The sequence below is a fragment of the Drosophila albomicans genome, chromosome 2R, assembly GCF_009650485.2.
Source record: "Drosophila albomicans strain 15112-1751.03 chromosome 2R, ASM965048v2, whole genome shotgun sequence".
In the NCBI taxonomy this organism is placed as follows: domain Eukaryota; kingdom Metazoa; phylum Arthropoda; class Insecta; order Diptera; family Drosophilidae; genus Drosophila; species Drosophila albomicans.
Genome location: NC_047631.2, coordinates 3464390 through 3478534, shown reverse-complemented (window position 1 = coordinate 3478534; position 14145 = coordinate 3464390). Strand labels below are relative to the sequence as shown.

At 46.5% G+C, this 14145-nt stretch overlaps 1 protein-coding gene across 1 annotated transcript; it reads left to right on the top strand.

Annotated features, from left to right (window-relative positions):
• The first annotated feature begins 6536 nt into the window (after positions 1 to 6536).
• LOC127565808 (uncharacterized) lies at positions 6537 to 11981 on the top strand. Its single transcript, XM_052006365.1, has 3 exons — positions 6537 to 8828; positions 8899 to 9766; positions 9925 to 11981. The coding sequence occupies exons 1-3, from the start codon at positions 6537 to 6539 to the stop codon at positions 11979 to 11981; spliced, it is 5217 nt and encodes a 1738-aa protein (XP_051862325.1).
• Positions 11982 to 14145: the final 2164 nt, after the last annotated feature.

Below are 14145 nucleotides of genomic sequence, written 5' to 3'. Positions count from 1 at the left end.
TTGCATCAAGCAAAACCCCTAAGTCATTCACACCTTCAATTCGCTCAAGAGGAGTATCATATAACATATAGTTATTTATCGTCTGCCTCATTTGCGTATGACATATGTATGTATTAATGCCTATCATCTTATGCTTAGAATGCATTCCTTAATTTGGATTTAATTAGGTTAACCTGGCTATTTCCGCGTATGGTTAAGGCAAACACAATATTTGGATGGTCACAGTTGCCAACTCAAAAAATCTGCGGTTTTCACCAGAATCTTTAATACCAAAATTTGTTTGTGTTGCTGTTGCTGGCCCACTTGATCGAATTGAAATGGAAACACTAAGCGATTGATTACATTAGCGTATTTCGAGAAATACAAACGATACGCCAATTTTGGGGTATTATTATTAAAATATAGCGAATATACTAAAAATATACCAAATGGTATATTTGGTATATCGATATAGTACCGCATTCAAAATATACCATAGACGGCACAATATACCAGATTGTTAGCCAAAGCAACTAAGACGCCTAGTAAGTAGGCGTTTTTGCCCATACAAAAGTATTTCTTTAATAACTTCCACAAATTTAGTCTGATCGCAACCAAATTTTCAGGAATCATAACTACTATAGTAATTATTGTATATACCAACTCGCAACTCTAGCTTTAAAATTACGCTTGTTATTCGATATTTTTGATTTGCGGGGGCGGAAGTGGGCGTGGCAAAAATTTGAAACAAACTTGATCTGCGTGCAAGCATAACAAATGCTGTCGAAAAATTATAGCTCTATCTCTTATAGTCTCTGAGATCTAGGTCATACGGACAGACGGACATGGCTAGATCGTCTCGGCTGTTGACGCTGATCAAGAATATACCTTATGGAGTCGGAAATGCCTCATTCTACCTGTTACATACATTTCCTGCCGGCACAAAGTTATAATACCCTTCTACCCTATGGGTAGCGGGTATAAAAAGTACTGTTATTATATTTTAATGGCTTTTATTAAATTTCGTATATACTCACACGTATAAGTTTTGGTTGTGTTGAATTACCTATCCCACCATTTTGAAGAAGTGCGAATCCGCATCAATGATACATTCTACACATTTAAAAAAGTGTCCCTTTGTTCGAATTTTATTGCCCAGAATTAAATTATATGCTTCAACAGAGTCCTTGGTTCTTGCTCATCGTTTGTATACCGATATTTTTTTACGTCCTTTTTATTAAAATTAAAAGATGAATAAATGATAAAATAGATACTTTCTTAAGCCACTGCACATTGGGATGAAATGCCTTTATTTTGGCCACAACCGTAATTTTAAAGCTAGAAAGTTGAAACTTGGAGAATTTGCTGCGTATATTATTTGTGAATTTCGAATTTTTGTACACTACAACCTTGCTTTCCTTGCCGCCCACATAATAAAATTGCAGAATATATAAATTTCATATTAATTTTGTTATATTTTTTTCTTTGTTTTTTTTTTTATCCACAATTGTTAGAAAATTTGTATATTTTAATATTTTGGGATACTATAGCTTAATTAACGAAAAATTAAAAATAAGTACATACTCTTTTTTAAAGCGATACTTGATAGGTAAGGATCAGAAAAATCCAAAGGGTGAAATACATCAATTAAATTATTAACTCGGCTATTTTTTCTGGCATGGAAAATACTATCGCGCTTGTAATATTTGTTGCGAGCCTTAGATGCGTTTTCCCCTAAGCAACCAACAGGAAGTACAGAGGATTCAATTATTTGTGGACCGTAGCGGTCATTGGATACTACTTATATTTAATTAAATGCAAACAAAACGTTTCTTCAAAACTTTCTTAAGCTTATTTAAACAAACGTCATATTCGCATGCTAAAACTATTAAAATGATATGTAGTTTGTTTAAAAGATCTTCATTCAGTTCTAATATTGAGGCAAATAATTTAACGTCCGAAAATGTTCTTCGTCCCGTATTACCATCATTGGAATTTCCAGAACCATTCTGACTTGGTTTGTTAATATGGAACCCCATTTCAGACCAAAGCTTTCGCTCAATGTCCTTCTAACTAACGCGATATAAGATTTTGAGAACGAATTCTAAAAACTTAATCCATGCGTACTGATAAGAATTAAGTTTAGGCTTGAACTTTTAACTCTGTTTCTTTTTTAACATCCGTTTCTTTTAAAAAGTCCTTGGGACTGGCACCACAAAATGGACAGGATTGTGTTGAATTAGTGCCCGTTAATGTATTCAACACCTTTTCATCGATAAACGTCAGGTGTACGTCGAATCGAACTTCCACTCTCAATTCTTCCGCCTCATACACAAATGGCTTTAAGTCTTTCATTTCGAATCCAACAGAAATTCGGAATTCAAAATGTGCTTTCTTTAGCAAACTCAATTTTTTAGCGGTCTGCAATATTTAACGGATTGTGGATAGCTGTTTCTCCAAATAATTCTCCCATTTTGATCCATCATTTGAAGGAGAATTATTGTAGTGACAAACAAAGATTGGTCCAGGCAAATGGGTTCGCTCTGTCCGGTTGAACCGTCAAAACCATAGCTTACTATAAGCTTTACTTTATTTACTATATATTATGTCAGGTTTTTTATATTTTTTATCTCAGTTTTATTTCACAACTTGTTCTTTTTCTCATAGTTCTTTACATAGTGATCGCACTTTCGTCTCGTGCTCGACCGATACACCTATCGATCGGGCTTCTAACTCGATAGATATTTAATCGATTAATTCTTAATGTTACAATATTTACATTCGGCCGACCTGACTACAGATCGACCACGATCTACATACAAAGGACAATTGTATCATTAACATCAGTGATCCAAGGCTTAAGGCGAGCAGGCTCTAAAATGCCTCTAAAGGGCAATTGAGTTAACTGACAGTCATCAATATCAACTACTTCATGTCTGGGAACTAATAAGTCCGTCTCAAATCATTAACGCACTTGTCCGCTGCTAGGTGTCCTAATATTTCGTGCGATTTCCTAATAATCTGCTCTTCCATGCAAATGGGTACATACAAACAATAAGAATCATTTCTATTCTTTCTGCATACTAGTCCATCTCTCAACTCAAAGCTACGCAAGGTTCCATTCTCTAGTTTCTGTCTCAATCGAACTATTTCCTTATCCCTCATTTGTTCCGTTTGTAAAATCAAGTCTACATCCTCAGGTGTTGCCCCCACTACTCCAACTAAAGGTATTGATTTCAAAAACGCGTCCTCACGAAACTCATATTTATCAACCTTGTCATCTCCCCAGGCCCTTTTACCACCGTCCATGTAATCCCTATTCACATCCTCGCAATTAACTCCACCGTTATTTAAAGAATCTTCACTAAGGTTCTCTTCCATTATAACTCGTAGTCTCTCTAAAGGATCTTCACAAAGGCTATCTAACAACGCACTATCCCCTGGTGTGTCTCTACGGATTTCTAAAAGGCTTTCTATAAGGTTGTCACTACTGATTCCCACAAGGTTGTCTCTACGGTTCTCAACTAAGTTTTCTCTATGGTTCTCTCTACGGTTCTCTATGCGTTCTTCCTCAAAGTTTTCTAACAAGTCATCGTCTTAGGCTGCTCCTCTCCTTTCGACGGCTGGACGGGCACCTTCTTTATTTTGTCATAAATCGTAATTTTTGTGCGCAGCTCATCCAACGATTCGCAATAAGCCATTGCAGACGCAGCTCCCGAATTGTCTCCTAAGCCTTCAACGACGAATCGAATTATATCCTCCGTTGCCACCTCGACTTGTTGCAAATGTTGAATTTCTGCCTCTACGTTCGCCGCCACTTGATCACGATGCTGCATGGTCACGACCGCAATGTTCGAAACTTCAAAACCTCGGCAGACGCCGCCACACTGCCGCCATTTCTCAGAACACTATCGCTGTCTCTCTCACTCTCATGTCCAATAGGGGCAATTTCACCACCACCGACGCCAACGTTATTATCCGGACTTGAGAATGCCGCTTCTACAGGCGAGCCGTTGCTCAGCTCCCGCTCCTCCAGATGCAGCTTCTCCACTTTTCCTTCCTCCATATTTGCCATAACAACTCTCGCAGCCGCCCGCAATTGATAAATGGTAGCGTCTTCCTCGAAACGCACGTGTTTTCTCTCCAAAATCGCAACTAGGTCAGGTCTTGATTTTCTCAATATATCTTTATATCGCATCACACGGAGTTTCTCGTTTTTCGGGCCTTTACCCCACACCTGATATATAATTGTCAGGTTTTTATATTTTTTATCTCAGTTTTATTTCACAACTTGTTCTTTTTCTCATAGTTCTTTACATAGTGATCGCACTTTCGTCTCGTGCTCGACCGATACACCTATCGATCGGGCTTCTAACTCGATAGATATTTAATCGATTAATTCTTAATGTTACAATATTTACAATATCAAGAAATTTTAGGAAAATTGGTTTTTGATATAAAATGATCAGAGATGCAATATGGTTCAGTAAGTTCTGCATTGGCACTTCGGCAACAGTATCTGATACGCTTATACATATCTGTAGGCCGACACTTTTCCTTAGCTTCTCTCACTTTTTCGTAGCTTGGATATATATTGCAGTTTTTTTCGATACTCTTTAAGCGTATGTTAATATACTGCTGCTTGGAAAACGAGTTTTGTATAATAAATGTTAAGGCCTCATCAGGTGATAATAGTATAGGCTCTTTCAATGTGTTGATGCGAGCGCATTGCTAAGTGAGAGGCACACCTCCGCTCCGCCGACCGAAAAGCACTCAAAGCTTTTTCGCTCACTAGCAATGCGCTCAGTGCGTAAGAATGCACTCAAGCTCCAGTGCTCTCAGCATCTCTCTCCCACAACTCACCACCGCTGAGCCGCGCTCAGTATAGATCGCCGAAATGCCGTCGGCTTTTTCCTATTAGTTAGTTACAAATCTCGTCTATTGTAAATCGGTACAATTACCACCCAATTTCTGTGCGCAATAATAACCCGCCAAGTCTAAATAAACTAATTGTATATAGTGAAAAAACCGCGAGTGTTTTTATTTTCGGGAAGCAAATACTTTGGACACTTTTCAGCGCCGCCACAAACATTGGTCCTTCGAGCCGGAGCATCAACAATATATTTTTTCATCGTTCCAGTTTTACATCCGCAGATAAGTGCCACTAGTTTTTGCTTCTTTCCTATTCCTTCTACCACGGTCGTCCGCCCCTCCATTCCGCCATATTGCGCAAAAGTTTTTTCCATAGCTTTTGCCAATTGACTTCTTTGTTCTTCGGACGACCTTTTCTATGGTTTTTTGCCTAATCACATTTATAATAAATAATTATATTTGTTTTTTCCGCCAATCGCGTACGTATGTATGCATGTGTGTTTTTCCTTTTTTTTGCAAGTGCAAGTGCAGTGACAAGTGTAAATTATCCAAAGAGAATCATTTTTTAAAGTGCGAGGATTATATATTGTATACTCCATACATATATAATCATACGAATTAATTAACTTAAATCCAAGTTGTGTACCAGAATTTCGTTTTGCTTAATTCTTGTCCGTTATTTCTTGTACGTTTGTATGTCGCGGTAATTGCCGACATACATACATACACACATATTTCGGTGCACTCTCTTTTGTCCGCAAGCGCACCGGCTTGCAGCCGCGCTTGCTCTCGCGCTCTCTCAACACACACACACACGCACTCTTGTGCATTCGCTGTTTGTCCGCACTTGCTCTCGCTCTCATTTGTGTTACATACAAATATACGTGCATTTCGCTTGCTTAGACGTTGGCAGCGCAGTGCAAGCACATACATACATACGTACATACTGTTGTGCATGCTTAACCGCGTGCATAAGTACTTCTACGAGTGAAGTAATAGATTGGCAGGGCAGCGGTAGTCGCACTCGACATACCCTACCCTTTCTTTTTTTTTGTTTCAAGTGATTTATTTAGTGTGTGTATTTGAGAGCAACTCCCAGCTCAAGTGTCGGTGTATAGGCTACCTCCAGCCAGTGTCCACACATACATAGACATACACACACACATATACACACCTACATATAATCACAATTATACGTCCACCACATCTCCATATTTAAATACATAAATAATTTTTGTTGTTGTTTTTTTTTTTTCGTGACAATTTATTTATTATTTTTCCATACAGCGCTTTTTTTAACCACATTTGTGTTTTCCAGCGTATTGTATTTTCGTGGTATTTTTCCTTGTTTTCGTGCCTTTTTGTTCTTGTTTTCGACAATCATTTGCTTGATTGTCGCGGGAAGTTTCCCCCGCCCCCCTTGCGTTCGTTGCCTGTGTCCGCAGTCCGTACCCATTTGGGGTACAAAATACCTCAGCACTACCTGTGGTATTTTTTCCAGTATTTTATTTGGTATTTTTCTTTTACTAGTTGCTACGTGCCTTCCGTTTCGTTTCCACCTTCTGGGCCGTTTCCGGATATATATAAAAAAAAAACAAACCAAGTTCCATTTGGTATTTTTTTTGGTATATTTTCTGTGATTTTCTGGTTTTCTAACCAGCGGCTTCCTACCTTTCGTGCGTAGCATGTCAACGGGCAATCCCGATAAGACTAAAACTAGACTGTCCGTGCCCTCTACTAGCGCCGCTAGAGTTTCGCCTAACCCCCCTGTGCCTAGATCCAAGAAGGACTCGGCTCTTCGTGCATCCAGCACATCACCGATCCCCGCACGGTCAGCTAGTGTTTCGCCCACTTCCGGCACCAAGCCTCTGATCCTCGTGACCAAACCTCCGTCGGTTCCTTCGACCAAGGCTGTTTCCGTCCCAGTTCCTCGGCTGCCAATTGTTACGCGTTCTCACAGCAAAATGGCACACAATGTGGTAGACTCGGCATTGAATAAGTTCATCGCCGCGACTGACCGTGTCAGTCACTTTGCGTCGCGACTTAACAATGCTTCTACTGACAGCGCGTCCCTGTACACGTGCCAGGTCCGGAGGGACCAGATGCGTGCCTTGTGGGACAAGGTCGAGAAGGAGTACGAGGCTTGCTCCTGCGTCATGTCGGATGAAATGACGACAGACGAGTTGCCTACCATTCAGGCAAAATATGATTACTGCTATATTCTCTATGAGCAGTGGTCCGCTCAGCTAAGTGAACAAATAGCTGATGCCTCCCAGGCCATCACTCCCCGTACACCCGTACAACCCCAAGCCGTGCCGTTCGTGTCCACAGGGTGTCGCTTACCTCCGTGCGACACCGAAGTTTTCGGAGGCGATTACACTCGCTGGCCCACCTTCCGAGACTTATTCACGGCTATCTACATCCGAAATCCTAGACTGTCGGAAGTTGAGAAACTTTTCCATCTCAACTCCAAGACCAGCGGTGAAGCCCATGCCATTGTGTCAAAGTCTCCTTTGACCAATGAAGGGTTTCAGTCGGCGTGGTCCAGCTTGACTGAGCGTTTTGAGAACAAACGGTTGCTCGTGAACAGTCAGCTGCGTATCCTTTTTAATTTGCCCGCCATCGGGCAAGAGTCGGGTGCAGCCATTCAAGAGTTGCAAAGCACTATCCAAGGGTGCTTGACGGCTTTGGAGCACTCCAAGATCAATACGGAGAATTGGGATTGCATCCTGGTTTTCCTGTGTTCTTCGAGGCTCCCCAAATTGACCCTTTCTCTTTGGGAACAGTCCATCCAGAATAAGAGCGACGTTCCAACGTGGGCTGACATGAACGCTTTCCTTCTAGAGCGGTATCGCACCCTAGAAGCGATAGCGGAAGTGTCAGCCAGCACGAGCGCTCCGACGGTTCCGCGTGCCTCACGCAAGGAGGCCCCCGTCGCCAAGCAGGTAAACTCCTTTGAGAGTCGGGTAACTTCAAAAACCCAGTCCTGCAAGTTGTGTTCCCGGAGAAATCACCCGATTCGTTTGTGCCCTCGTTTCCTCCAGATGGGTATCAACGATAGGGTCAATTATATAAAGCAACAGAAGCTGTGTCTCAATTGTTTCGCACGAGGCCATATCCTGGCTGAGTGCACAAGTGCGCACAGCTGCTTTACCTGCAAGGGTCGTCATCATACACTCTTGCATCGAGTGAGCCCGGCGCCGACAGTCACAACCCCCATTCCATCTCCTATACAGTCCACTTCCACCCAGTCAGCTAACGTCCAATCCTTCGTGGCAGTCAACACACAAGGTGTTCTGCTCAGCACAGCTGTCATTCATGTTTGCCATCTCGGCGTCCGCTATACAGCTCGGGCTCTGATTGACTCCGGATCAGAAGCCACCTTCCTCTCAGAAAAGTTGTTCAAGCGCTTGAGGATGCCGTATACATCCGTGCAAGCCCGCGTCTCTGGGCTGACGCAAGCTGTGGCGGCCCAGCCCCGTAAGTTTTGCCAATTCTTAATTGGCTCCCCGGTCAGACCCGATTTGCAGATCGAGGCGTCGGCGTACGTCCTCCCCCAGTTAGCGGGGAATCTGCCCTCATGTTCCGTCCCACAAACACTCCTCGAAAATCTGCCCAGCATCCAGCTGGCAGACCCCAAATTCTATGAGAGTTCGCAGATTGATGTGCTACTAGGCGCTGACATCCTCCCGTCCATTCTGCTCGGCGGCTCTCACCCTAACTTTTGTGGGACCCTCCTCGGTCAAGAGACCATTTTCGGTTGGATCCTGACTGGCCCTGTGTCGGGATCCATTTCAAAATCCATTTCGTCCTTTTCAGCTCGACTGTCCGTCGAGCGAACTCCGCCATTGGAGGAACTCCTCTCCAAATTTTGGGAGGTGGAGGACCTGCCGGCTAGCCCAGCAAAAGAATCTGACCTTTTTTGTGAGGCTAACTTCAACGCCACGACCGTGCGAACCTCAACGGGTCGCTACATGGTCACGCTCCCATTCGCGCGACCCTGGTCACGTTGACCTGGGTCACTCGAGGGCTACCGCTCTCGCTCAGTTCCTGAGAAACGAGAGCCGTTTAAAGAGGAACGACTCTCTGAAGGAACAATATGACTCCGTTATTCGAGAGTATCTGGATTTGGGTCACATGACTCAAGTCCCCCCATCCAGTTCCGGCAACTATTATTTGCCACATCACGCTGTTCTCAAGCCCGACAGCACCACCACAAAGCTCCGCGTTGTATTCAACGCCTCCAGCCCGACTTCAAACGGGAAGAGTCTGAACGACATCCTCCACACTGGGCCAATCCTTCAATCCGACCTGACCATTCAAATCCTGAAATGGAGGTTTTTCAAGTTCGTCTTCAACGCTGACATCACCAAGATGTATCGGCAAATCCTTGTGGATCCCAACCACACCCGGTTTCAAAGGTTGCTCTTCCGTACTCCAGACGAGAAGTTATGCGACTTTGAACTCAACACAGTCACCTTTGGAGTGAACTGTGCTCCGTACCTGGCTATCCGCGTTCTGCATCAGCTTGCGAGTGATGTTCGCGACCGGTACCCCCTTGCTAGTGACATCATCGCCAATTATATGTACGTTGATGACGTCCTAGCAGGAGCTCACACTAAGCAGGCTGCGGTGTCTGCTATAGATGAGCTTCGAACAGCGCTCGAGAGTGCTGGGTTCCCTTTGCGTAAGTGGACCTCGAACTCGAAAGATGTGCTGAGAAGAATCCCTAAGGATCACTTGCTCTGTGCAGACTTCCTCGAGATCGACGAAGCTAGTGTCGCGAAGACGCTAGGCATTCGTTGGCGGGCCACGTCCGACGAGTTCTTTTTCGTCACCGCCGAGATGGTGTCCAAACCATCTTTCAGTAAGAGAGAAGTGCTGTCGCAGATCGCCAAGTTGTTCGATCCGGCAGGTTGGCTTGCTCCCGTGGTCATTTGGGCCAAAGATTTTTATGCAAGAAATCTGGAAGCAAGAAATCGGCTGGGACGACTCCTTACCGGCGGATCTCACAGAGCAGTGGACCAGTTTTCTGCGGAACTATTCGTCCTTGCAGGACATCCGCATTCCTAGATGGACCAACTACGCTCCCGGCGCAAAAATCCAATTCCACGGTTTTTTGCGACGCCTCTCAAAGCGCGTATGGAGCCGCTCTTTACGCACGTGTGGAAACAGCGGGACAAGTGTCTGTGAGCCTTCTGACAGCGAAGACTAGAGTTGCACCTATCAAGACGGTCTCTCTACCTCGTCTTGAGCTGTGCGGGGCTCTCCTGTTGGCAGAATTATCCGCCGCCCTCCTACCACATTTTCCCACCCCCGACGCTGAGACGTACCTGTGGACAGATTCCACTATCGTTCTGGCATGGTTGGACAAGCAGCCATGCAAGTGGACCACTTTCGTGGCGAACCGAGTGGCCAAGATTCACTCGGTGAATGGCACTTGGCAGCATGTTCGTTCCGAACACAATCCAGCCGACCTGGCAAGCCGCGGTGTCTCGCCGCAAGAGCTACTGGGCAGTCGCCTTTGGTGGCAGGGGCCCGAATGGCTGACGCACTCACCAGCGCAGTGGCCTTCACCGGTCATTGGGCTCGATACTGAATTGGAGTGTCGAGCGGTGAAGGTCCATGCAGCGCAAGTCCTATGTGAGGACTTCCTCGACCGTTTCTCCAGGTTCGATCGAGCGCTCCGAGTGTTTGCGTATGTGCGAAGGTTTGCCCAGCGTTGCCGCCAACCCAAGGTCTCGTTTCCAGAGACGCTCAGCTCTCAAGAGCTTGCAGAAGCTCAAGAGAGGCTGATTGTACAGGCTCAGAATCGGGTATACGCGAAAGAGTGTGCTTCCCTCCGGTCCCATAATCGTCTAATCGGGTCAAGCGATATCCTAAGCTTGAATCCGTTCCTTGACAAGCAAGGTGTCCTGCGTTCGTGTGGACGCGTAAGAGCGTCCACCTCCTTATCCTACGACGAACGGCATCCAATAATTCTCCCGTTCGGCTGCGTGTTCTCACGCCTCCTGGTTTCCTTCACGCATCAAGTCTCCCTCCATGGAGGCAACCAATTGGTGATGCGGCTGGTCCGAACCAAGTTCTGGATTCCCAAGCTAAGGAACTTGGTGAAGACAGTGATTAGTGCATGCAAGACCTGTGTGATTCATCGCCGCAAGCTCCAGTCGCAGTTGATGGGTGATCTCCCAAGCGCCCGGTCGACTTTTTCGCGACCTTTCACTAACTCCGGAGTAGACTTCGCCGGTCCCTTCGACGTCAAGAGCTACGTCGGACGGGGCTGCAAGATTACGAAGGGTTACGTATGTGTCTTCGTGTGCTTCAGCACGAAGGCAATCCATCTTGAGGCGACCACGGATCTGACAGCGGAAAAGTTCTTGGAAGCTTTCTCCCGATTCGTGGCACGGCGCGGGTGCCCTCTCCACATGTACTCTGACAACGGGAAAACGTTCGTCGGAGCCTCCTCCATTCTCTCCAAAGAATTTGTGGAGAGCACCCGCAACCTGATTGTCACCACTCACAGCCATCAAGGTCTTGCATGGCATTTCAACCCACCTGGTGCCCCTCACATGGGGGGTCTCTGGGAAGCGGGCGTCAAGAGCTTCAAGACGCATTTCTACAAGACGGTTTCCTCCGTAAAACATACGTTCGAGGAGCTTTCCACCCTCCTATCTAAAATTGAAGCGTGCCTCAATTCGCGGCCTTTGACTCCTATGTCAGAGGATGTGAGCGACTTGGCGGCACTTACTCCCGGTCATTTCCTGATCGGGGGTCCGCTACTCTCCATGGCGGAGCCAGAGTCCAGAGAGGATGTGGAGTCCATCCGCAACCGCTGGCAACGGCTCAAGGCTCTCCATCAGCATTTCTGTGTGCGATGGAAGAACGAATATCTGAAGGAATTGCATAAGCGGAATAAGTGGCAGTCACCTTCACGCGATCTCCAAATCGGTGACATGGTGGTCATCAGAGAGGAGAATATACCGCCACAAGAATGGCGCCTCGGGCGTGTGCTGACCGCTTGCCCAGGCGCTGATGAAAGGGTCCGTGTGGTTGACATCCAGACGTGTCGTGGTGTTTTCCGCCGACCAGTTGCAAAGCTGGTCCTCCTTCCTACGGGACACGCGCTCTGAGTCACCTATTCTTCTCTCTACTGCCATCCACTATCCTGTGGTTTCCTCTTCCGGCTTAGGCAATTCATCCCGCGCCATGTTCTTCATTTAATCTATTGTTTTTTGTTCTTTTTCTCTTCCTTTTGTTTTTTTCGCCTTTTGGTTTCATCCCATTACAGTTTACCATGGCGTTCTCCAGAAGATCATCCTGCACCCTGTCCGACGGAGTGAGCTTGCGAGGGCTCTTCTCGCCAGCGCGCTCCCTTTCGCCTCCGATTGCCGGCTCTCCGCCGAGGCAAGTCGCCCCGATGGAGTCCGAGCCCTCTCCAGCACCGGTGGCACTGGTTACTCCGCGCGGAGTTTCCGTGCCTCGCCGGCCGCCCCTCAGCGGGGTGAGTATGTGCCTCCCGGCACAAACTCGTTCCGCTGTAGAGTGTGCCGCGGTGTCCACGCGCTGCGCAAATGTCCACGGTTTGCCCAGCTGACGCCAGAGAAGCGGCTCCGGGCAGTACTTGTAAATAAGTACTGTCCCAACTGCTTGGCTCATCAGCACTCCGGGGGCACTTGCCGCAGCGGTGGACGGTGCAGGCATTGTGGTGAGGACCACCACTCCATGCTGCACATGCGAGACCCTAAACCCAGGCAGCGGTTGGCGCGACGACCGAGGGGCCGACGCGACCACCCGGCACCCACCAGAGGAGGACCATCGTCATCCCGGATGGACCGGCCCACTTCCCCACACACCAGGCCCGTGCCTAGCCCCGCCTTGTCATTGACGGCACTACTCCAGTGCAAGGGAGTCAGTATTCTCCCCACCGCGGCGGTCTGGCTAGCCACGGGAAGACGGCCTTCGAGGCGCGAGTGCTCATTGATCCGTGCTGTCCTGTAAGCCGCATCAGCGAGTCGATGGCAGTGGCCATGGGCCTCTCCATCACTCGCGTGGGCGCAGAAGGAGTGTGCACGGCAACGTTGCGCTCCAAGACGTCACCCATGAGCCGGGAGGTCGTCTTCAAAACTGATCCGCAGCTCCATACAACGACGCCCGCCAGGACTGTCACTCCAGCCGGGCCCAGTTCTTTCAGTAACCTCGTGTTGGCTGACAAGGACTGGTTCCGCTCGGCATCGATCTCGGCAGTCTTGGGGGCTGATGTTTACCCTGATGTCGTGCTACCGGGTATCCTCCCGGGCCAAGGCGGACTGCCTATGGCGCAGAATTCCACGCTGGGCTGGATTCTGTCCGGCACGTGCTACTAGTTGTTTCGTTGCAATCCCAATATTGCAAGGGGGGGAGAATGTTGATGCGAGCGCATTGCTAAGTGAGAGGCACACCTCCGCTCCGCCGACCGAAAAGCACTCAAAGCTTTTTCGCTCACTAGCAATGCGCTCAGTGCGTAAGAATGCACTCAAGCTCCAGTGCTCTCAGCATCTCTCTCCCACAACTCACCACCGCTGAGCCGCGCTCAGTATAGATCGCCGAAATGCCGTCGGCTTTTTCCTATTAGTTAGTTACAAATCTCGTCTATTGTAAATCGGTACAATTACCACCCAATTTCTGTGCGCAATAATAACCCGCCAAGTCTAAATAAACTAATTGTATATAGTGAAAAAACCGCGAGTGTTTTTATTTTCGGGAAGCAAATACTTTGGACACTTTTCAGCGCCGCCACAAACATTGGTCCTTCGAGCCGGATCATCAACAATATATTTTTCATCGTTCCAGTTTTACATCCGCAGATAAGTGCCACTAGTTTTTGCTTCTTTCCTATTCCTTCTACCACGGTCGTCCGCCCCTCCATTCCGCCATATTGCGCAAAAGTTTTTTCCATAGCTTTTGCCAATTGACTTCTTTGTTCTTCGGACGACCTTTTCTATGGTTTTTTGCCTAATCACATTTATAATAAATAATTATATTTGTTTTTTCCGCCAATCGCGTACGTATGTATGCATGTGTGTTTTTTCTTTTTTTTGCAAGTGCAAGTGCAGTGACAAGTGTAAATTATCCAAAGAGAATCATTTTTTAAAGTGCGAGGATTATATATTGTATACTCCATACATATATAATCATACGAATTAATTAACTTAAATCCAAGTTGTGTACCAGAATTTCGTTTTGCTTAATTCTTGTCCGTTATTTCTTGTACGTTTGTATGTCGCGGTAATTGCCGACATACATACATACACACAT